Source organism: Melanerpes formicivorus, unplaced genomic scaffold, assembly GCF_026170545.1.
Source record: "Melanerpes formicivorus ecotype bairdi unplaced genomic scaffold, bMelFor1.0.p_v2 SCAF_14, whole genome shotgun sequence".
Classification (NCBI taxonomy): Eukaryota; Metazoa; Chordata; class Aves; order Piciformes; family Picidae; genus Melanerpes; species Melanerpes formicivorus.
The window spans coordinates 11,980,112-12,001,582 of NW_027142366.1; the positions used below are offsets into that span (position 1 = coordinate 11,980,112).

Genomic DNA, 21,471 nt, shown 5'->3' on the forward strand with positions numbered 1-21,471 from the left:
CCTCCCCCACGGCTGAGCCTCCTTGCAGGGCACAAGGGGCTCTGATCCTGAAAGGCTTTTCCATAGGCATGTGCTGGAGATGCCTTTCCCCAGCCCAGCCCCATTTACATTAATGAGGCATTTAGCTCCCAAACTAGTTTGTGGACCCCTGAAATGCCATCGGCTGTAAAGGGCCCAGGCAGCCTTTAACCCACATTTTGCTGGGAGCAGCTTTGGGCTGACATCCTGGGTTACTGCACCCCATGGGGCTGGGGGCTGCTGTGCCTTGTCCAGCTGGGGTCGGGGTGGGGCTGGGCTGTCTTAGATGAGTTTCCCAGGGAGTCATTTTTCATTGTCACATCTGGGCAAGCTTTTCATTCTGGCTGTCTGGGAGGTTGGGTGCTCATATTTTTCTCTGGATTATCAAATGGGATTCTGCCTGACAGGAAAACCACCCACCCACTCACCTATCCACCCATCCATCCATGTATCCATCTATCCATCCATCCCTGAATCCATGCATCCATTCCTCCATCCATGAATCCATGCATCCATCCACCCCTCCCCCCCTCCTGTGTTTGGCTGTTCTTGTCTTTGACTCACTTGTGCTCTCACTCTTGTGCTGACTCTTTGTGCCAGTCAGGAGAGCATAAAAGTTGGGGTGAGTCTTGTTTTCTAGCCAGGAAAAGCCTTTGCACAGCAGTTTGGATTCTCAGTAGTTCTTAAGCAGCAAGTCCTGCTGTTGCGCTGGACCATGGCCATGGTGAGGTCTGGTAAAGAGGCAGAAATATCCCAGGGCTGGGAGATGAGCTGGGGGTCCCATGCCTGGGGCTGGCTGGGCTCCCCAGCAATCTCCTGGGAAGATTCCCTGTGGGAAGTTCCCCACGGGAAGAGCCCATGGCTCCCACCCAGCCCTTGGAGCAGCTGCTGCAGCCGTGGAAGAGGAGATGCCTGCCACTGCCCCACTGGTTTTACTGCCTGTTCCTGTAAACCCCAAGCTGAGTTTCTCAAATGCTTTGAGTTTATGATGCTTAGTGTGTGTCAGACCTGCTTCTCATACCATGCTGGGTAGTTGCCTGTGCTGGAGATGACTCAGGAGTGCAGCAGGGTTCAGTATCTAATGCATGAAGTAATGAACTATGAAGTAATCTCTTTCTGTGGGTGGCTTTCTGCCTCCCGAGCATTATTCATACCAGGAGAAAAGGTGCTGACCCTGCCCTGAGCAGCAGATGCAAAAGCACCTGCAGAACACCTTCATCCCAAATGTTCATTGCAAAAGGTGCCCAGCAGGAGCCACGCCCCAGGGTATGGACTGCAGAGCCCTGGCAGCATGCTGGTGAGGAAGGAGCTGGCTGTAAGGCCTGGTCTAGCTCTGAAGATCACTGTCACTTCCCCCACTGCTGTGGTCAGGACAGCTCACCCCTGTAATGCAAAGGGGAGGTGGCTCTGGTGGGCTGCTCTGGTGTCTCCAAGTCTGTTCTGCCACTGGTGCAGGTGGGGCAAGTCCAGCGGAAGCAGGGTGGTCAATATTTGGTGCTGTGTTTAGAGAGGTGATGGGAACAGGCAGGGCTTGGCTCTGAGCACCTCATCTTGGTGCATTGCAGATGGGGCTCCAGAGGCAGAGCAAACCAAATTCTCTCCGCTGCAGTCTCCAAAGGGCTGACCAGGAGTGGAGTTGTCTGAAGACACCCCAAGTCCCAGCGTTCATTGCCCCTTTGTTGGTTAATGCTGCTTCCTGAAAGGCATTTTCTCTGCACTGGGAGCATTTAACCTGTTTGCACTCCCAGCTGCCCCTGGCCTGCTCTGTGGAGGAGCCTGGGGCAGGCACAGGCAGGTCCCACTTGCCAGCATGGAAAATGATGACCATACTGTGGCTTAAAAACAGGAAAAGGAGCCAAGCAGTTAGTCAAAAATATATCTTTATTTCTTAAAGTTTAGCATCCATTTAAATAATTCAGTTAAAATGTTTTATTGCACATTACAGAACCTGCCTGGATCCTCACTGTCCTGTCTCAAGGCACAGAGAGGCCTCCTCACACACATACACAGAGGCTCTGAGCCACTCTTGTCTACCAACCCCCAGGCAGCCAGCCCGGTGTGGGCTATGCTCATTCTCAGCAGCTACTCAGAGTGCTGCAGGCACCTAGGAACTGGCTACAATAGGAAAGAGCCAGGTGCAGGGCTGGGAGCCAGGGGCTGGGCACTATCACCCCAGCTGGGTGCCTGGGGGGGCTGTCCCCAGGCATGGGCACAGGCAGCAGCCTCTGGCCTGCCCATGGTGCTGGGAGGCTCTGGCAGTGCAGTGCAAAGGGCACGGCCCGGGGCAGAGGAGGCAAAATCAGGGTGTGACAGAGAACCCTGGAATGGAGGGGGTGTAGGTAAAGGGGGAGATGTACTGGTGAGGCAGGTGTGACTTCAACCACCTCCCTTCAGGGCCATGTGTGGAGCCTAGTGCAGTTCCAGCTGCTGCAGGCACCTCCCCGGGCACTGCCAGCTCTGAGAGGTGAAGCAGGCATTGCAGGAGGGGAGCAGGAGGTTGGGCAGGAGAAGAGCAGCCAGCTGGTTCTGGGGCTCTGGGAAGTCCCCCATGGGCAAGGCCCTGTGCTGTGTAATGAGCTCCTCTGAGGTTATGCTGAATGGTGGCTTGAGAGGTGTAAAATGAGCCAGGCTGGAGTAGGCAGCTCCTTACTGCCATCCGTTCTGGATTCCACACCCTCTGCAGATGACTCTTTGGGTATGGCTTTGGTTCTCCTGCTCCAGCACCTGCAGGCACCTCTGTGGCTACCCTCACTTCTCATCTTGGAACAGAGCTCCTCAGGCCCTCTTAGAAATAAAGTTCCTAATCAAAATTCAGCTCCAGAGCTTCCCTTTTCCCCAGCCTCTGTCATGCCCTTTCCTCCAAGGTCCTGCTGCCCTCCTGAGAGCCCCCCAGCCTTGCCCCCAGCTGTGCCGTGCTCCAGAGAGCCTCCAGCATTAATACTCAACATGGGACCAACCTTCTGCTGTGGTGCAACTCCTGCCCACGTGCAGTGGGTGTGTGCAGCTGGCTGCTATGTGTGCCTGTGCCCGGGGAGAGCCCAGCTCAGCACCATGCCCTGCTCCAGCCAGCAGCCCTGCTGCGATCAGCTTGAGATACGATGAGAAGTCCCTCGTGTCCCCGAGCCCTTGGCTTTCGTGTCTGAGCTTTGCTCAGAGCAGCTTGGGCCTCAAGTTCAATCCCTGGGTAAGGGCCTGACCCGACAGCCCTTCAGTGCTTGTTTGGACGCGTGCCCTTCACCCCTGGGCGCGAGGGTCCAGCCCCCACCTCTCCTTTGGCAGCAGGGTGGGTGGCTGAGCGAGGTCAGTGCCGGCCGGGCTCCAGCCCCCACCTCTCCTTTGGCAGCAGGGTGGGTGGCTGAGCGAGGGTCAGTGCCACCCGAGCTCCAGTCCCCACCTCTCCTTTGGCAGCAGGGTGGGTGGCTGAGCGAGGGTCAGTGCCACCCGGGCTCCAGCCCCCACCTCTCCTTTGGCAGCGGGGTGGGTGGCTGAGCGAGGGTCAGTGCTGCCCGGGCTCCAGCCCCCACCTCTCCTTTGGCAGCAGGGTGGGTGGCTGAGCGAGGGTCAGTGCTGCCCGGGCTCCAGCCCCCACCTCTCCTTTGGCAGCAGGGTGGGTGGCTGAGCGAGGGTCAGTGCCACCCGGGCTCCAGCCCCCACCTCTCCTTTGGCAGCAGGGTGGGTGGCTGAGCGAGGGTCAGTGCCACCTGGGCTCCAGCCCCCACCTCTCCTTTGGCAGCAGGGTGGGTGGCTGAGCGAGGGTCAGTGCCGGCCGGGCTCCAGCGTGTCGGGCAGCTGCTCGCTGAAGGCGCTCTCCAGCCGCAAAGTGCTGTAGTTGGGAGGGGGAGTCCTGGGCAGAGGGCTGTCCTGGGGCAGCGGCAGGCGCAGGGCGGTGTTGAAGGTGGGCAGGTCCTCGTCGAGGCAGACAGGGTTGTCGTGGCCCTGCCTCTCCAGGTCCGCAGCCTGCGGAGGCTTCCCCGAGGGCTGCCTCTTGCGGTCGTTCCACCACTTCTTGGCCTTCTGCCACTGGCGCCGCAGCACGATGGAGAGAGAGTCGATGAAGAAGACCTCCACGATCTCGATGACACAAACCACAGAGCAGCTCATCCAAAGGCCCAGCTGGCCCCCGAAGTTGGAGAGGAGAATGACGACCTGCAGGAGAGGAGAGCTCGAGGTTAGCAGCTCCTGCAGGTGCTGCTGCAGCACGAGGGGAGGCTGCACCAAGCTGGGGCACCCAGGGTGTGATGTGAGAGGTGTGCTGGGTCTGCCTCTGCTGCCTCATTACCATACTCGGTGCTTGCTGCAGGCAGCCTGAGGGCATCCCCTGAGGGCAGGGATTGGGACTCAGCAGTTTGGGAAGTGGCCACGAATAGATGGGTCACAGAGGGCAGGATCAAGCACCCCTGAGCGCATCACCTGAGGGTGTCCCTCTCTCAATGGAACCTGCCTGGAAGGAAGAGCTGCCTCTTGCCAGAGGTGACAGGGAGCTGCTGTGCTCACTTACTGTGTTGGCTGGGTTCTCTGAAATGAATCTCTCGTTCAGGTCTTTGTAAAACACCATGAGGTTCGCAAGGTCCGTCCTGAGGAGACACAGGAGGCAGAGGCTTTAGTAAAACAATAACATGAAATGGACTGAAAAACTATGCCAGTAACCAGTTGGACCAGTAGGGCTGGGCCGCTCTAAGGGAGCTTTTTCCCCAATTGCCATCATTAGGGCTGCTGAGATTGTATCTGAGCTGGAGGTGCAAGCTACAAACACATGGAACTTACTTGTTCAGCTTCTTGTTGAGTTTTTGCCCTTTGTCCCAAGAGAGAACTCGAAGCATCCAGTCCTGGGAAAAAAAACAACAGAGAATACTGCTCTAGCTGTGTGAGCTTGGGATGGAATCCCCTGGACAGGGAGCTGACTTCAGACCAGCCTGGGTGGCAGAAGGGCGTGTGTGACAGGCCAGTGTTCCCCAGGAGAGCTCCCAGCCCACAGCCCAAGTTTTAGTTTAAGGGTGTGTTCCTGGAGGAGAAGCCTTGATGTGGACACTACAGACTGAGCCTCAGCAGGAGCATCTTTGAAGTGCTAAACAAACACCCTAGAGGCTCCCTGCTTCAGTGCTGAACCTCTGGTTTATTTAGTGCCTTGTGCTGCTGTCACAGTGGAGCTCAAGCAGGAACCAACCTCTGAGACAGTGGATGGCCACTGGGCGATGCTGGTGGTGAGCGCCCACTCCTTGAAGCTGCAGAGAGAAGCAGGCTGTCAGTTGTGAGCTCAATCACCCCCCCAGGCAGCATTTCAGCTCTGGTTGTGAGCAGGACTTACCTGCAGGCATCTTTGCAGATTTGCTGGCAGCCCAGCTGCTCCTTCACGAACTTCTCATGCAGTCTGTAGTAGCAGTACACTGCAAGGAGGGAGCAGGAGGTGTGTGAGAAGCCAGTAAGAAAAGGAACCATCTTTCTGCTTCCTGTGCCTGGCTAGGGTGTTCATGGCCTTTGTGGCCATCACCTGCACGGTGGGGATAAAGCTATTTACCCTAGAAACATTGCAAAACACCCTGAGAAGTGGTTGCCACTTGCTCTGGGCACAATCAATTGCCTCACATGGTCAAGTCCTCCACTTGACACTTGTGCTGTGCACAGATGAGCAATTAGGACAAGTGTCAGAAACAAGTCAGTCTAAGCTCTAGGCTCTGCAGTGTGGAGTCTGCAGTGGGCTGAGGCAGGTCTGCTGTCCCCAGCATGCTGTGTGGCTGGGGAGGGGCTGCGTGCAGGCAGGGCTGTGCTGAGCAGGGAGCTGGCTCACAGTGGGTGGGTGAGGCACATGCAGTTTGGGAGGTGTGGGGACACTTACTCCAGTTAGGGTTTTTCTTGTAGTTGCAGTACTCTGCCCCAGCAGGCAAGGGCTGGGCGTACTGGGCACAGCCACACGAGTCCACCATGGCCTTCTGGAAGCAGGAGTGCAGGCAGATCTGAGGGAGATAAACCAAGAGCTGGTGTGTAACAAGCACAGGCTCCTGCACCTCTGCAGCACCAGGGTCCAGGTTTGCATGCACCTAAGAGCATCCTCTGCTTCTAGCAGCAGCAGCAGTAAGATGGGAGCCCCATATCCCTGGGCCTTCAGGCTCTGTCACCAGTGGACCCAGACATAGGCAGTGCCATGCAGGGTTCAGGCTCTAGTGCAAGAAGTGATAAAATCCTCTCTCCTGAGATCATGTCTGTGTGCTCCTACTTGGCAAGACATCACAGCAGATTTCAGGTACAATACCCCATGAAATGAAAGTCCTGCCTGGGCACAGGCTCTGCAGCAGCTGATGTAATTACAGCTCCTCAAAAGGAGAGTGGCAGAACAACTGACACCCTCCAAAAGGACCCAATTACAGAAACCATGCAAAATTACTGGAAACTTGCTCTGCAAACAAACATTCTGCTCTCTGGACACTGATTAGATGGTATCTGTCACTCCTGGAGTCCTAAAGGTCACAATTTCTGGCTTCAAGGGTTACTAAGCTGCAACATTTACTTGGCCAATATTTTCCAGTCTCACATTGCTTGAAAATTGCCTAATGAGCTAATGTTCTCTCTTTATCTACCAGGGTGCCTAAGGGAACTTCAAACATAAACCACTTGGGAATAAAAGTTGGGCTTTTCAGAAGTGCTGTGGCATTTTGCATCAGCAGTTAAAAGCAGCGAGCTGTGCCTGGGCTGTCTGCAGCCTCAGAGCCCGAGCTACACAACGCTGCCAAGCTTTTTCATGAAGGCAGTTTTCAAGCACCTGATGAAATCCCAGGTTTACCTGCAGTGAGTAGCTCTTGTTGTAGAGATTTTCCACTGGTATGTCTGCCCCAGTCTCTGTGCAGTCGCTGTAGGGTTTGCTCAGCTTGCGAGACCGAGTCTGAGAAGCAAAGAGAGAGCAAATGTTGGCTGTTAGAGCTGACAGAGAAACCAAAGAGGCAGTTCATCACAACTCTGGGGCTGTGGGTGATGGAGCAGGGTGAGCAGCCTGTTTATTGTTTGCCATCTCAAATAATTTGTCAATCACTTATCAAAACAAGGGCAGTTTGTCTGCAGCATCCACTTCCCAAGCACCGCTCTGGCTGGATTGCCCTGCAGGAATGCTGGGCTGCTATAACCCTGGCAGGGAGGACTTTTCACAGGGACTCATTCATATGTATGTTTCCTCTTGTTGCAAGGTCCTAGAGGCTATGCATGGTTTCTCCTGGATGTGTGTGTTTGGAGGGAAGAGGGCTGTTGGTTGGGGGAGTTGGTTTGTTTTGTTTTCTGTGAGGCCCCACACCTTCCCCAGCTGCTGCTGCACTTGCTGCTCCTGTTCCCTGTGTAAAGCAGCACTCGAGGCTCCACTAGTGCTCAACAGTACCTCTTCAATACCCCTCTACACCAATGGGTTGTATCTCCCTCAGGCCTCCTTGCAGGCTTTGGCCCTTCCTCTCTGCCCAATGCTAACACCTTTTGCTGTCCTGCAATCTCTGCCCAGAGAAGGCTCTGAAATGCCCAAGTGCTGTGCCTGCAAGGTCTGCTGCAACCTGTTATGGGAGCCCTCAAGTTCAGGAGACCTGGTTCAAGTGACATTGCCTGCTTCCTGCAGACCTCCCCCAGCCCTGAGCACTTGCTGCAGTCATCATCCACTCTACAGCAAAGAATGTGGCCTGAGAGCACAGGGCCTGTCACCCATTTCAAAATCCATTCACCTGTCTTTCTCCCCAGAGGTTAAGATCGGGGCTGCAGGAACCTAGGAAGTGCCTGCTTAGCTTTAAGGCATAGGCTATGGGTCTATAGGTCACTGAGGTCACACCTGACAGCATCACCTCTTCTGTGTGCAGCAAGAGAAGGCTGCAGGCACGTGTGGTGCAAGGCAGCTCTTCCAGAAAGATGCTGAAATCTCCTTGGAGGGAACACAGGAAAACCTGAGAGAGATTAGAGATGGATTGCTTCTGACAGCTGAATGAAACCTGCTTGTAATGTGCTCCTAATTTCCACAGACAATCCAAGGCCAGGACCACTTTGCCTCAGCCTGCTGCTGCAGCAGGTGACAGATCCTTTGGGTTGAGTTTTTGTTTGTGGGTACCTTTTACTCCTCCAACAGCTGAGTTGTTCATTCAGGTACTGAAATAATTCCCAAACTAAATATTTAGCTAAAGCACTGAAACTCCTCCCAAGCAATGCCTTGTTTGCATTCCAAACATCTTGGAGCATTTCTGGAGGCGGGGAGTCCTAGCACACAGCAGAAACAGAGCAGTGAGAACCCAGACACTGACGTTGGCCCTTGGGCACCGGCGGTGACCAGGCTCAAGCTGTGCTGTGTCGGATGCGGGCCCAAGGACTGATCCAGCACCTCAGAGGTGCAGCCCTGGCCTGGCAATCATGACTGTCCCATGGCAGAGCCTCTCTGCAGTCTCCCTTTACTGGCACAGTGATCAGCAGCTTTTGTTTTGAGTGCAGAAGCTGCATCCAGCTTCTCCTTTGGCTGCTGCACGACGTTGGGATGCAATTGGATCACTTCCTCATGCCAAATCTTTTCAACACAGCCACTGAGCTATGCTCAGGCTTGGGTGTTTTCTTTTATAACTCTATGCAACAGCCCAGATCTACTGTGCCAGGAAAGTGTAACACTAAACACTGAGACTGAGACTGCCTGAACAGTGTAGCAGTTAAAAGGAAACAGCCTAGTGAGCCTTGGCCTCCTTCACACCGTCCTAGCTCTGACACCTCCTGTTTACTCTATCCCCACTGGTTGGATCAAGAAGCTGCTGCCCCAGTTTTCCAGACAGCTGGAAGACAGTTAAGTATGTGCACGTTTTAAGACCATCAGACCTGGTTTTAATGTCCTTTCCAATGCGTGGGCTATCTAGCAGGTATCTGGCACACCCAGCCAGGACAGATAAGCCAGCTGGCTGAGGCATCTGACCCTACCCTCAGTGAAGAAAAGGCAGAACTGAAACGCTCACTTAACAGCCCATCCAGATGAAAGGGGAAAACTGGCATGCCCCATGGCACTGCCCTGCCATGGGAAGGAGCCCCTTGGGTCAAATGCCTTATCTTCACTGCACGAACTGGGGAGATTTGGAGCTGCAGCTCTCCCTGACCTTGCTGAGGCGAGATGCTGGTGAAGACACCACAGCCCACATGGGTTTTTCACAGCTGGAGTGGCAAGAAACCCAGCAAAACAAGACTCACACCCTCAAAACTAACTGTTTTTAGGTGGTTGTGCTGCAGTCATCTCTGTGGACCTGACCCTGATGAGGGTTATTCAAAACCTCTTTCCTCTTCCCCCAGAACCTGTGTGGGATGCAAACTCCTCTGGTCATTGCTAAAGAAAAATGAAGCCCCTGACAACATATTTAGGTAGCTAAGGAGTTTGCTATGAAAACAACACAAAAGTATTCCCTGGAAAGCCAAGGTGTTGGAGAAAAGGGAGGACAAACTCAGTAGCTATTTGGTCTATAAAACCCTGATCTTCTAATAGCCTCTGCACAAAGGAAAGCTTTGATCAGAAAAGGGCTATCAGAGGGCTTTCCTCGGGGCACTTCAGCTGCTCAGTTGTGAGGTTTAAGACACCTTCCAGCTGCTGGCCACGTTCAGACATCACACTGGTTCTACTTCCACCTGCTCTAAGGGAATGGTGCCCTGCACCCAGGAGGGAGGCTACTGTCACTCACAAAGTGCATCCCGATGGAGGTGGCTGCTGCCGTCTCGATTTCGGTGCCGATGTCTTCAATGAAGGGGTACTCATCCTGGTCATGGACCATGATCTTGGCCCCTGTGGATGTCACCAGGAAGGGGTTGTAGTCCGCCTCGTCTATGTACAGAACCACCTGCAATCCTGGAGAACAGAGACAAGGCAGGAGCAGAGTTACACCAGAAGCCAAAGACATTTCCTCCCGGTCAGGGAGGGCAGCATAGTTTATTGAATGTTATCTGGCCTCAGGCAGAGCTGCAACAGTCAAGCAGAGCTTTGCAGTGCTAAACTGAGACACTTGCAGCAAGCAATGTCCCTCCATGGCCCCAGGTACAGCAAACAAACAGAGTCTGTGTAGAGCGCGGCTGAGAACGACTTCAAAAAGTTATATAACTGGGAAGCAGCCGTTTCAGAGGGAAAACATTAGTGATGCAATGATGTTATCTCTGTATTCCCTGGCAATGGTTTGCACTAGTTCAAACAAGCACTTCCCCAATCAGCTGGCACATCTAGAGCCAACACATCAATCACCCTCCAGCAGGATCCAGTTCTCCCGGCCGCTCATTATCTGAGGGCTCCTCCGCTCCTCACCGTACTCGCTGCCGCCCGTGGAGGTGCTCAGGACCGTCCCGTTCTCACCGCTGTTGAAGGTGTAGCAGTTGCCATGCAGGGGGTGATGGAAGCGAGTGAAGTGCCTGCAAGACACCAAACGGCATTGCCTTGTGGTTTTAACTGCGGGAGAAGATGAGCAGATGTGGGCTTTCTGTTTTGGCAGAGAGAGAGCAGGACCAGCCCCTTCTTCCTTATGGTTTTCTTCCCAAGCAATTTATCTGACTGAGAAGTGAAAACCTTCTTGGCATCCTGAAACCACAGGGGAATGCGAGCTGGTGCAACAGCATCAGGAAAAGAAACATCCATGAGGTTCCCATGTGGGGATGGGGGGTGAGAGGGTTGGGAAGCAGATTCACAGAAGTAGCAGGAGGGTGGCAGCTGAGGGGACCGAGTCCTCTTTCCTTCAACAGCCAAGTGTCCAAAGGAACTTGGACGTGTGTATTTCAGCAAGATGTGACAGCCACTGTCACGCAGGGGAGGCTGAGGACACTCCCTCCTGACTCAAGCCCATTCATGTCCTCCCTGTGAACATCCCCTCCCACACCACCAAGAAGAGCTGTTAGGCATTTGCAGGACCACAGACACAAGCAAAAGGCCTCTAGCAAGGAGAGTCACAGTGCTTTGTGCACAGGCATACTGCTGAATCCCCGTGCAAGCACAACCTCATCCCAGAGCTGCACGGGGGAAATCCTGCCTCCACCCCAGCACGGAGCGGGGAAAATCCTGCTGCCAGGACACACAACCACCCCGCTGCCACAATCATGAGCACATAGATTTGACCCTGCCAAGACCCATGGCTTCATCTGCAATGGGTTTATCTGAACTCAGCAGAACACCAAGAGAAATCAAAGACACAAACATTTCAGTTCATTTTAACCTGGAAACTGTTCCTGCTGGGATTCAGCAGGTATCAAACAATTCCAGCATATTACACACTTGGAAACAAGCTGCCAAGCTGGCAGGCATGCTCTGTGCACTGACCTTTTGTCACAAGAGAGGCCATCAAAGAAACATGTCAGCAGAAGGTCGTCAGCAGAATAACTGGCCTGTTCTTTAGTCTCCAGGGGAATCTGTGCCATGATGTTCATGTAGTGCAGCTTGTACCACTCCTGGATAGCATTGACACCAGAGCTGAACGTGTAAAGTGCACAGTCACTGCTGTTGTTTGCATCACACTGAAAAGGACAGAGAGAAAGGAGCATTTCAAGTGAAATGCAGTGATATCTTCTACAAGGTAATTGTGATACTGGTTCTCTTCCACAGTAACAATCACCTGTGGAGTTACAGTAGCATAGAGGGACATCAAAGACCACTCATGTAGGGCTATGTGATACAACCACATGTTTCAGGCCCAAAGGAGAGGTCAAAGAAGGCATTTAATTGATTAGATAGCGTTGGATGATAGATTGGATTTGATCTCAAAGGTCTTTTCCAACCTGGTTTATCCTATTCTCTTCTATCCTATTCTCTTCTCTATCCTATTCTATTCTAATGTATCTGGGCACACTTCAAGAAGAAGAGAGCTGGAGATGAGTCTGCAGGCAGCTGTAGAAGCATGAGCAGAAGAGCAGATGGTGTGCAAGTCACTACAAAGCCACCTAAGCAAGCAACAAAACTGGTTGGAGGGATAGCAACCCAAACCATCCCTTTGCTACCACACAAGGAACTTGCTGGCCAAGGGAGCGTGACACTCACCAGCTGAAAGCCGATGATATCATTTGAATCCCCAGAGTTCACTATGGATGAGTCCTTGTGGAAGACACTGCCCTCTATTTTCCTCTTCTGGCCACTGTGAAGGTCAGTTGCTGTCTTTGTGAAGTCCTCAAACTTCACCAGAGGGATCTGTTTGAAGAAATCACTCCCGGTGCTGTTCCACTCATCCACCGAGCGCCGCACCTTGGACTTGCCCTCTGAGAAGCCATAGAAAGTCTCCAAAGCTTTTTTTGTCTCTTTGTCCAGTTCAGATAAATAATCTTTCATGGAACTGTACCTGTGTTGGAGACAACGTGGTAAGTGACATCCCACCTCACCTCACCACCCAGCTCCAGGCTTTCACCCACGGCACTGTGAATCTCTGCTCAGGGCACAATTCTTTGTCATGGGCTCCATCTCTCTCACCACCACATCAACTGACACTGGGTGGACAGACACAGCAATGCCCTCAGATCTTAGAGGAAAGAGCAAAGGAAGCAGAGCAGACTGAAGCACAGAGAAAGCCCTCACAGACTCCCAGGCTCCTTGCAGGTTGTGTTAGCAAGCCCCAGGAGGCAGAGCATGTGGAAGTGAGACTTCTGCACCTGTGCCAAGAGACATGGAAGAGATTAATCATCTGGAGGGACCAGGATGGAGAGTTGGCAGCAGAACAGACATCCACGTAAAGTGCGATTTGACAAGAGAAAAAGTAGCATTGATTGATAAAGCCAGTGTATCCTGTAAGGGAAACAAAGAGGCAACAGTGACAGGTGTTCCCTCTCCATCCCTCAGGAGATGGTCTTTACAGACCTGGAACTGTGATCCTAGGGAAAAAGAGAATTTGAAGAGAACCAGGGAGCTGACCAGGGACTGTCTGGAGCAGAAAGCTAAAGCCTAGCTCAGCAAGAGAAGCATGTGATTGTAATAACCCACACGTGTCTGAAGAGCATCAGCAGGGGAGGATCGCTTCTCAAAGTGCTGTAGAGGGAAAACTCAAGTTTGGGGAAAGTGTTGAGGAGCAATAATAGGGTGCAGCAGGATAAGCTGGGGAAGGGGTTTGGAGCCGGGCTGGGTTTGGCCGAATCTGAGGGCCCCCCTCACCTCCCGCCTTACTTGTAGGGGTTGATATTGCAGATGGTGACGGCGGGGAAGGGCAGCTTCTGAAACTGGACGGTGACCGAGACCGAGGCGCTGTAGTAGTTGAGCAGCAGCTCGGCGCACTGCCAGAGGATGAGCCCCACGGCGCTGAGTGTCAGCAGGATCCAGATGAAGCGGCGCAGGCGACCGCGGGACACGACGATGCGGCGGCAGCCGTGCGTGTTGGTGTTCAGGCAGTACCAGCGCATCAGCTCGCTCAGCGTCGGCGCCTGCGGGCCCCGCACCGGCAGCGTCCTCTTGATGCGGGCCGTGATCTTCTTCCCGGGAGCCATGGCACCGGCGGCACCTGCGGGGAGACGGACCGGGCGGCTGAGCGCGGCGGGACGGGATAGCGGCGGGGGCTGAGCCCTCCTACCGTGTTAACCCCGGAGATGAGCCGTGCGGCTGCCAGCGGTGAACCGGCACCCCTCACCCCACCCCGTATTAAAACGGCCGGTTTGCGGGGAAATCGCCCCGCCGACAAAACCCCGTCGCGTCGCCTCACCTCGGCCGCCCTCGGGGCCTGGCGGTGCCATGCTGCGCTCCCGACCCCGGCGCCGCTGCTGATGGCGGGGCGGGCGCCAGCCCCTGGATCTACCCCAGCCACCCGCCCCGCCCCGCCCCGGCCCGCCTCGGCCCGCCCCGCCGCCGCTGCCCCAGCTCCGCGGCCGCGCAGCGCCACCCCATGGCAGCCGCCGGGGCTGACGGGAGCGACTGGACCTGTCGGGCATCCCCGGCCGGGGCACTGCGAGCCACAGAAAGCGGGGAGCTCCGCGGTGTCGGCGGGGGTGGCACGGCGCGGGGCCAGCTCACTACCCGGCGCCGTTTGGCCACAGGGGACGAAGTCGGGACTGAGACGGAAAGCGACCAAGAGGAGAGCGGGGAGGACGAGACGGGGGCGGGACTCCGCCCGGGCTCCACGCCCCGCCGCCGTGCCAGCATAAAAAATGGCGACTCTGCGGCGGCGTCTGCCCGACGATAAGATGGCGGCACGGTCACGTGAGGGCGCGCCCCGCCCCGCCTGCTGCATGGCGGCGCCGTGAGGCAGCGAGACCCGGCAAGCCCCGGCGGCTGCGGCCCGGCGGGCGGGCGGGCGGCGATGCGGCGGCCGGCGGGCTGAGCGGCCGGGCGGGGATGAGCGCTGCGCCGCGCAGCCATGTCGCGGGTGAGCGGCTCTGGGCCGGCCGGCAGCGCCAAGGAGAAGCGCTCCTTCAGCAAGCGGCTGTTCCGCGGACGGGCGGCGGGCGGTGGCGCGGGCTCGGCCCCGGCGCCCACCACCGCCTCCCCGACCCCGTCGGGGCGGTCGCTCGGCGGGTTCATGAGCCGCGTGCTGAAGACCCTCTCCACCCTCTCGCACTACAGCAGCGAGCCCGAGCCCCGCGGCCCGCACGCCCCGCGCCTGCCCCCGCCGCAGGCGGCCGGCGGCCTGGGCAGCTGCTTCCCGCCGGGCCCGCCGCGCAGCCCCGAGCCCCCGCCGCGGCCCGCCGGCTGCACGGAGGCCGTGCCCGGCGTGGCGGGGCTGCGCAACCACGGCAACACCTGCTTCATGAACGCCATCCTGCAGTGCCTCAGCAACACCGAGCTCTTCGCCGAGTTCCTGGCGCTGGAGCAGTTCCGCGGCGGGCAGCCCCCCGCCGCCCCGAGCCCCGCCGCCGACGGCCCGCCGCCCGCACCCGGCGAGGTCACCGAGCAGCTGGCGCAGCTGGTGCGGGCGCTCTGGACGCTGGAGTACACCCCGCAGCACAGCCGCGACTTCAAGGTGAGCAGGGCCCCGGGCCGGGGCGGGGGGGGATGGCTGCCTCGGCCCTTCGAGGCAGGAAGGCCAAGCGTGAGGCAGCCACACCTGCCGGGCCTCGCTCTGCTGACACCGATGCTTAAGCACCTTTCCTCCACCGCGCAGGGACGGCACGGCCTGTGGGTGCCCCTTGCCTGGCTGTAGCGCTCGATGCCGGGCTCGGTGCAGCGTGCTGCAGGCTGCTGTGCGAGCGGTCAGCCCTGCCCGTGCCTGCGGTGCCAGCAGAAACCCGGTGTCCCGGTGTCACAGGGGCCACCTGCCTGTCCCGGTGGCTAAGGCGCGGAGGGGCCTGCTCGCTGGTCCAAGCACTCCCAGGGTGTGGAAGCCCTCTAGCCTCACCAGCAGTGTGAGAGTAGCTCTGGACAGCTGCTCCAGCTTCCCGGAATCCTGGAGAAGCAGACCTGGCAAAGCAGGCGTGCAGCTGCCCGTGGCCTGGCCAAGCGTGTGCCCGTGCCATGGCAGTCACCCTGCGCGTCCCCGGGGCGAGCACCTGCCAGCGGGGCAAGCACCTGCCAGCGGGGCAGTGCCGCTGCCGTGCTCACCGCAGCCGGGAGGGCTGGTGGTGGCTCTGCTGCCTGGGCTGCTGGAAGTGTTCATTTTGCTGTTTCATACCACTGGTGCTGCCGTTAGAAAAGTTACAGCTAATTGTGGTGGTGCTGCTGGAGCCAGCAGCTGCGAGCGTGCACGGGAGGAGGCTGCTGAGAGCCCTGCCTGGCAGCCTCCCTTGGGGGCTTGGGCTGGCTTAGGGAATGCACTCAAGGAGTAAGAGAGTACAACCTCCAGTTGCTCCCAACTGGTGTTTAACGCTGCGGTGTTCTCGCCATGGAGCCCTGGCTCTGCGGTTCAGCCTGGCATTGCCATCTCCTGCCCTGCCACGGGCACTGTGTTCACCTCAGGAAGGGTTGTGGCAGAGGCCATGGTTGTTCCACCTGCGATTCGAGAACATCCTGCAGTGCTTTGGGATGGGATAAGACCCAACTGCTCTAGGAGCCCTTCTAGGCCTACCTTGCTTCTGGAAACAGTAAGAGTCTCATGAAGTTTTATTGTAATGGGGGTCGCCTGGCAGATAAAACTTTGGCTGTGTGAGAGAATGAGAGTTGTGGCTTCCACACCCCTAACTTAAAAGGCCTTTGCTTTAGGGGAGTCTTTCTGGCAGATGAGTTGGAGAGAGGATGCAGAGATCCATGAAATGCAGTGAGAACATAATTCACACCGTCTGGGGCTGCCTCTCCCTGTTCAGGTGGGGCGTGGTAGTATGTAGAGACCACAGGCTGCCCAGGGAGGTGGTGGAGTCACTGTCCCTGGAGAGGTTCAAGAGGGGATTGGATGTGGCACTTGGTGTCATGGTCTAGTCATGATGTCTGTGGTGACAGGTTGGACTTGATGATCTTTGAGGTCTCTTCCAGCCTTGGTGATGCTGTGTGTGATCTGTGCTCTGGCACATATCAGTATTGGAGAGGCTTTGAGGTGTCAGCAGGCTCTAGCATCCTCAATTTGGGCTGATGCATGGCTGCCACCACCTCCAGTGGCTTCTGCATGTTGCCAGGCTGTGGTGTCCACCTTGAGCTGTGTCCAGGTGGGGTGTGCCCAGGGCAGCCTGGCTGTTTGGCTTGGAGTGAAGGTGCCTGCCCTTTCTCCAGCCTGCCTGGTGCTGCTGGGGATCATGTGTGCCTGGGATGTTCTCAGGAGCTCGTTGGTGGAGGAGCACTCAGGGAACTGCTCTGCTGTGACTTTGGTGCGTCCAGTCCTGGCAGCACCATGGGGCACTTGCCTTCATCCTGACCCCTCGCTGCTCTGGAAGTGTTTTGGCAGGGAAAGAAAACCTAGGGTTTCTCCTGAGTGACAGCAGGAATAAAAGGCTGCAGAAGCAGGATTGTCTTTGGCCAGCATGACTGGTAACATCCAAAGGAAGAGCAGACCATGTTCTAGGCTGAGATGTGCTGTTTGTGCTGATAGGAGTGACAGAGGGAGGACAAGAAGCAGGTTTGTAGATTAAATAAAAGCCATGTTCTGAGGGGGGTTAGAGTGAAGCTCTGCTTGTTTGCCAGCCTCACTGACAGTAAGAGAGAGCTTTCCTGCTCCTTGGGGACATAGCTGGAGCCCATCAATCTTCTGCCTGCCAGGTCCCCTGGGGGTTGTAAAAAGCATCTTGCTAAAGGGAGATCAGGCCCTAGCAAGTCTTGCTCAGTGCTGCACAGCATCAGCAGCCCTCATCCTGCTCCCAAGGACTTTGTCATTATGTCAAGTACCCCTCTGGTTCCTCACAGGGGTCAATTACTTTCAGTCATAAATTAGGGCCTCTGAAGACAGTCAAGAAGCCTTGAACCTGCTTTACACTCAGTGTTCTTAATTAATTGTTTTGCAGCAGCAGATTTGCACAGTTAATGTAATGATGCAAACAGCAGCCTTAGATTTGGGGGAGGTGAGGGTCGGTGTTTTCATTCTGGGAAGTGCTGCTTCTCCCCTCAACAAGGCTAACTTCTTCCCAGGCTTGCTGTGCATAGAGGGCAGAACACCCTCAGTCCTTGTTGCTTTAGGGGTTCTTGAGGGTGAAAAGTGTTCTCAGGAGAGTGGTGCTGTGCTTTCCCTCCCACAGTGCCAGCCATTGGCAGTGGTATTTCTTTGGTAGTTGCAGAGCTGTTTAGCTGCCATGCTCAGAAGTCTGAATGTGTTGGGGGGGGGTTGCCTTTTTTTCCTCCTTTGATAATGACTACAACTGGGCAAAGACACTTCCTGGCTCCTCAACACTCATCTGCAGGCACTAAGTATATTTTAGGACAAGGGATAATACAGATCCTCTTATAGCTGGCTGCTTTGGGATTGGGGAAATTCTTCTGTCTCTCCCAAGTCCTTGTAGGCAGAGGACTTTGAGGGGTGAGTTTTGAGGCGCTTCAATGTTTGTTCTTGGTAGTGTTTCCTCTCTTTTTAGGTTGGTCTTTGAGCAATAACCCTTTCCCAGGGGCTCATGAATCATGTAGAGCTGCTGCTGAAAACAAGAAAAATGCCATTAAACCCTGAGGTTTGTGTGAAATGGTTGGGTTTGTAGCAGCAGGGCCAGGAGAGCCTTGCAAGAGAGCTAATGCACGGCGAGGGCAGGTGAGGTGTTCACCAGCCAGCAGCTGGCACAGCACTCTGGGCAGGTCTGCTCAGAAAGAAGGGACCTCTGCCAGTTTCTGCATTTGAAACCTGACATTTCTCTCTGCCATCATGATTTATTTTTTTTTTCCTCCCAATAACTTTTATTTCCCAGCCTGCAGCACAGACCTGTGCAGAGTGCTCTCTAAAGTAATGGCTCATCCTCGAGGTGAGGATCTGCTGTGGGAAGGGCACCAAGGAAGGCTCTGGGAGCATTTGCTCTCTGTGGCAGCAGCAGAAGTGTAGCTGAACGTGTGTATCTCCTGCTGTGGAGGTGTTTGCTGCCCAGAGTCCTGGGCTTTGCTTGCTGCAGGTGCAGGAGGCTGAGTGAGCAGGAGGTGAGGAACATGGGGTAGCAAGCGGTGTTCATAGAATCAATAAGGTTGGAAAAGACCCCAAAGATCATCAAGTCCAACCTGTCACCCAAGACCTCATGACTACTAAACCATGGCTTCAAGTGCTGCAGGAGCACTGGGAGGTGGCTGGGGAGCAGGAGGTGTGGAAGGTTGTAGCAGTAGGAGAAGGTCAGGGAAGGGTAGTCTGGGACTGGAAGCAGAGGGGTTTGGTTCTTTGGGTAACAGCCCAGGAGCGGGAGGAGAAGGGAGTCCCACCAGCCTTTCCTGAGGAGGTGATCCAGGATGTCATGGTGGGGGTGATGGCTGGTGGTGTTTCTCTCTGCCTTGGGTGACTTCCCTGTGGCTCCTGTGCTCAGCTGCAGTTTGTTTAACAATCTTTTTCTTCCGATTGCTCGCCAGCTTTTATTTTCCTGCCTAAACAAAGCTGCTGCTTTCATAACAGGGGCCAATATTGCAGCTTGTGCTTCCTCTTTCCCCTTTGTGATGGTGTGACAATGGTGACAAACATCTATTGTATAAGCAGTGGCAGGGCTTTAGGCTTGTTTTTTTCCAGGGAGCTGTCCCATTCTGCCTGCAAAGTTCCTGGGAGTGTCAGACAGTGAGGACAGAGCAGCCTTTGTAGTGGGGAATGGGGTCTGTGACGCCCAGGGGTGATGCTGAGGGTCTTAGGGGAGAAAGATTTTCATTTAAAACTAAACTGGGCTTGAAAAGTTGTGTGTGCTTACCCAAATCCTCCCCCTTTGCCTCGGAGGTCTGGTCTCCTGTGGATGATGAGGCTGTTTGGAGGTTCCCTTTGTGGCTGAGCCAGTTGCACAGTGAAGCATGTCGGTGTGACAAGACCCTTTGTGTGGCAGAGCTTTTTTTTTTGCCCTACAAGATGCAGACTGCCTTATTTTTGGGGCCTGCAGTGTGTACAGCAAAGCCATAACCACTTGATTGAGTTGGATTATCAGAATTAGATCTGGACCCAGAAGGAATCCCTGTTAGAGCAGGGATTATTGTGCTGCTTCCAGCTCTTGTTTATTTGCTTTCAACCCTGTGTTTACTGTCAGGTTGCACAGTGCCTGTGCAGCTCGTGCAGCTCCAAGAAGCTTGTGTTTTGGAAATGACCTCGATGTAAACATTGTGCTTAGGACAAGCAATCTGTCAGCTTCTGATTGCATCTCTGGGAGTTGATAAGGAGCTCCTGAATTATGAAGGAACCCCTGCAGAGTACTGACGTGCTCGGCGCCTTCCCCTCCCGCCGTGGGTGGGGGGCTGCCGTACTCGGCAAGGGCTGCTTGGTGGTGTTTGGGCATTGGAAGCCCTCAGTCCTGCCCCTGTTGCTGGCAGCCAGCAGCTCTCCCCCTCTCTGAGCCCTGGTGCTTTGCTAACGGGGCCAGTTGTCTGTGAAATGGGATCTCCTGCATCACATCCAATTATCCTGCTCTCTGCCTAGAGCAGCAAGATCCTGGACAGCGCCGACTGCTTCTGCCTAAAATATTTCTGGGGAGAACAGCCTGTCCTCCCTTGGCACAGAGGGGTGGGAGAGTGGCCTGTGAAAGAAGAGTGCAGGACCCTTCCCTCCTCTTCCCTTATCTCTCGGTTCCTAGAGTTTCAGTTCCTGTGTTCATCTCACAGGGCTTGGATTTGGGCCAGCTAAGGTGGGCTCTCGAGGTGCCTGTTCCAGTTCAGTGCAGTGGGAGCCCTGTGGTGGGGAGACTCAGAGCTGCTGTGGCCTTTGGGATTGGCACACTTTGAACAAAAAGCCACTTCTGCATTTTCTGCATCGTTATCCTGACCCTTCTTGACACGATGGGAAAGTGTTTCTCTCTTCCCTGGGATCACAAAGGTCCTTGGCAGTCCTCCCACATTAGACTTTGCTTTTTCTGATGTTAATGATCAATAAGCTACAAGGCCCTTGCTGTGTAGGGTTTGGTTGGTTGGTTTTCCTTTGTATTTCCTTACAGTTTCTTTACTTCTCCTCACACACATGAAGCCCCTGAGAAGGGTTTGCTTGCCCCCCAGGATCCTGGTTGCTTTCAAGCAGTGGTCTGATTCACCTGTCCACTCCAAAGGCTTCTCTGGGATTTCTGGTTGATATTTAAAGCTTTGATCTGAGTAAGTGCAGCAGAAGGCCAGGGGAGCAGAGAGCTGAGCTGCAGGGGCCAGAGGTTGGAGGCTGAGGGCGTTCTACTGGAGGAGAGGCAGAAGCGGTGTGCCTGCTCGTCTCCAGAAGTCCTGGAGGTGGGTGGAGGGAAGGGAGAGGAGGAGGCAGGGGAGGAGACCCTGACCTAGAGCAGTTCTGTGGCTCTGGGCCTGGTGGCTGGCTGGCCCCTCTCTGGAGCTGGGTGGGTGATGGCACATTGCTGCCAAAATGTGATCTGCTGAGCTGTGAGGTCCTTGCTGCCACGCTGCCTCCACACACATACGAGTGGTGGAAGCATGGAGTCTGAGCCATACCTGGCTGCTGTGGAAGGGGTGGTGGAGTCTCTGCTCTGCAGCAACTGGGTCAGGTCTGTGCTCTGTGCCTAGCTTTGCCTGCTAGCATTCAGGAATGGCCTTTCCTGATGCCAGCAAACCCATTTGTGCCTGGGTCTGGAGTAGTGACTGCTGCAGGCACTGCTTTAACAAACTTCTGCTCACGAGTGCAGAGCATGAGGAGGCTTGTCTGAGCAGTCAGGATCCATCCCTGTCTCAGGGACTTGTGCTCTGACCCTGGACCTGAGGGAGCAGGACACAAGTCAGTGGCTGGAGCACAAGCTCCTTGGGCTCCCCAGCTTCTCCTCTGCCCCAGCACTTCTTGGCTCCCCTTGACTCAACAGCTTCACACTTCTGGCACTGCCCTGCTCCTTCTTCCCTCACTCTTTGGAGTCCCACTGATCCCTCTGCTAGCAGAGCAAGAAATCAAAGTCTTTTTGTAGAAGGAAATCGATTTCTGCTGTTTGTGAGGATGATCTGCCCTGGCAGCCAGCACTGACTCCTGGCAGTGCCTCCCAGCAGACGCCACCACGCTCCTGGAAGGGCCAGGGAAAGAACGTGCCTGTTTGGGAGTGCAGCAGCCAACAGCC

General features: G+C 55.4%; 2 protein-coding genes across 3 annotated transcripts in view; one reads left to right on the plus strand and one right to left on the minus strand.

Annotated features, from left to right (window-relative positions):
• Nucleotides 1-1,881: 1,881 nt before the first annotated feature.
• SCNN1G (sodium channel epithelial 1 subunit gamma) lies at nt 1,882-13,684 on the minus strand. Of its 2 annotated transcripts, XR_010988393.1 has the most exons (14): nt 13,641-13,684; nt 13,112-13,442; nt 12,002-12,296; nt 11,288-11,481; nt 10,286-10,389; nt 9,675-9,838; nt 6,794-6,892; nt 5,852-5,969; nt 5,324-5,402; nt 5,183-5,240; nt 4,783-4,844; nt 4,517-4,592; nt 3,348-4,164; nt 1,882-3,283 (listed from the first exon to the last, which is right to left on the minus strand). XR_010988393.1 is itself a non-coding variant. In XM_068147055.1 (13 exons), exons 1-13 carry the CDS (start codon nt 13,669-13,671, stop codon nt 3,775-3,777), a joined length of 2,001 nt encoding a protein of 666 aa, XP_068003156.1. In that variant the 5' UTR covers nt 13,672-13,684; the 3' UTR covers nt 1,882-3,774. The 2 variants fall into 2 exon arrangements, 1 of the variants encoding a protein (XP_068003156.1); XM_068147055.1 differs by having other exon boundaries at nt 1,882-4,164.
• A 562-nt stretch (nt 13,685-14,246) lies between these two features.
• The window catches only part of USP31 (ubiquitin specific peptidase 31), a 35,699-nt gene continuing 28,474 nt past the window's right edge, over nt 14,247-21,471 (plus strand). Inside the window, exon 1 of the mRNA XM_068147057.1 lies at nt 14,247-14,894. Within this exon, the coding sequence (XP_068003158.1) occupies nt 14,292-14,894 (603 nt within the window). The 5' untranslated portion in view covers nt 14,247-14,291. The remainder of the gene's footprint in view (nt 14,895-21,471) is intronic.

Coding starts and splice junctions, on each gene's coding strand:
- SCNN1G (XM_068147055.1), bottom strand. CDS start 13,671: ATGGCACCGCCAGGCCCCGAGGGCGGCCGAG. Junction 12,297..13,111: donor TGCAATATCAACCCCTACAA/GTAAGGCGGGAG, acceptor TCTCCAACACAG/GTACAGTTCCATGAAAGATT. Junction 5,241..5,323: donor ATCTGCAAAGATGCCTGCAG/GTAAGTCCTGCT, acceptor TTCTCTCTGCAG/CTTCAAGGAGTGGGCGCTCA.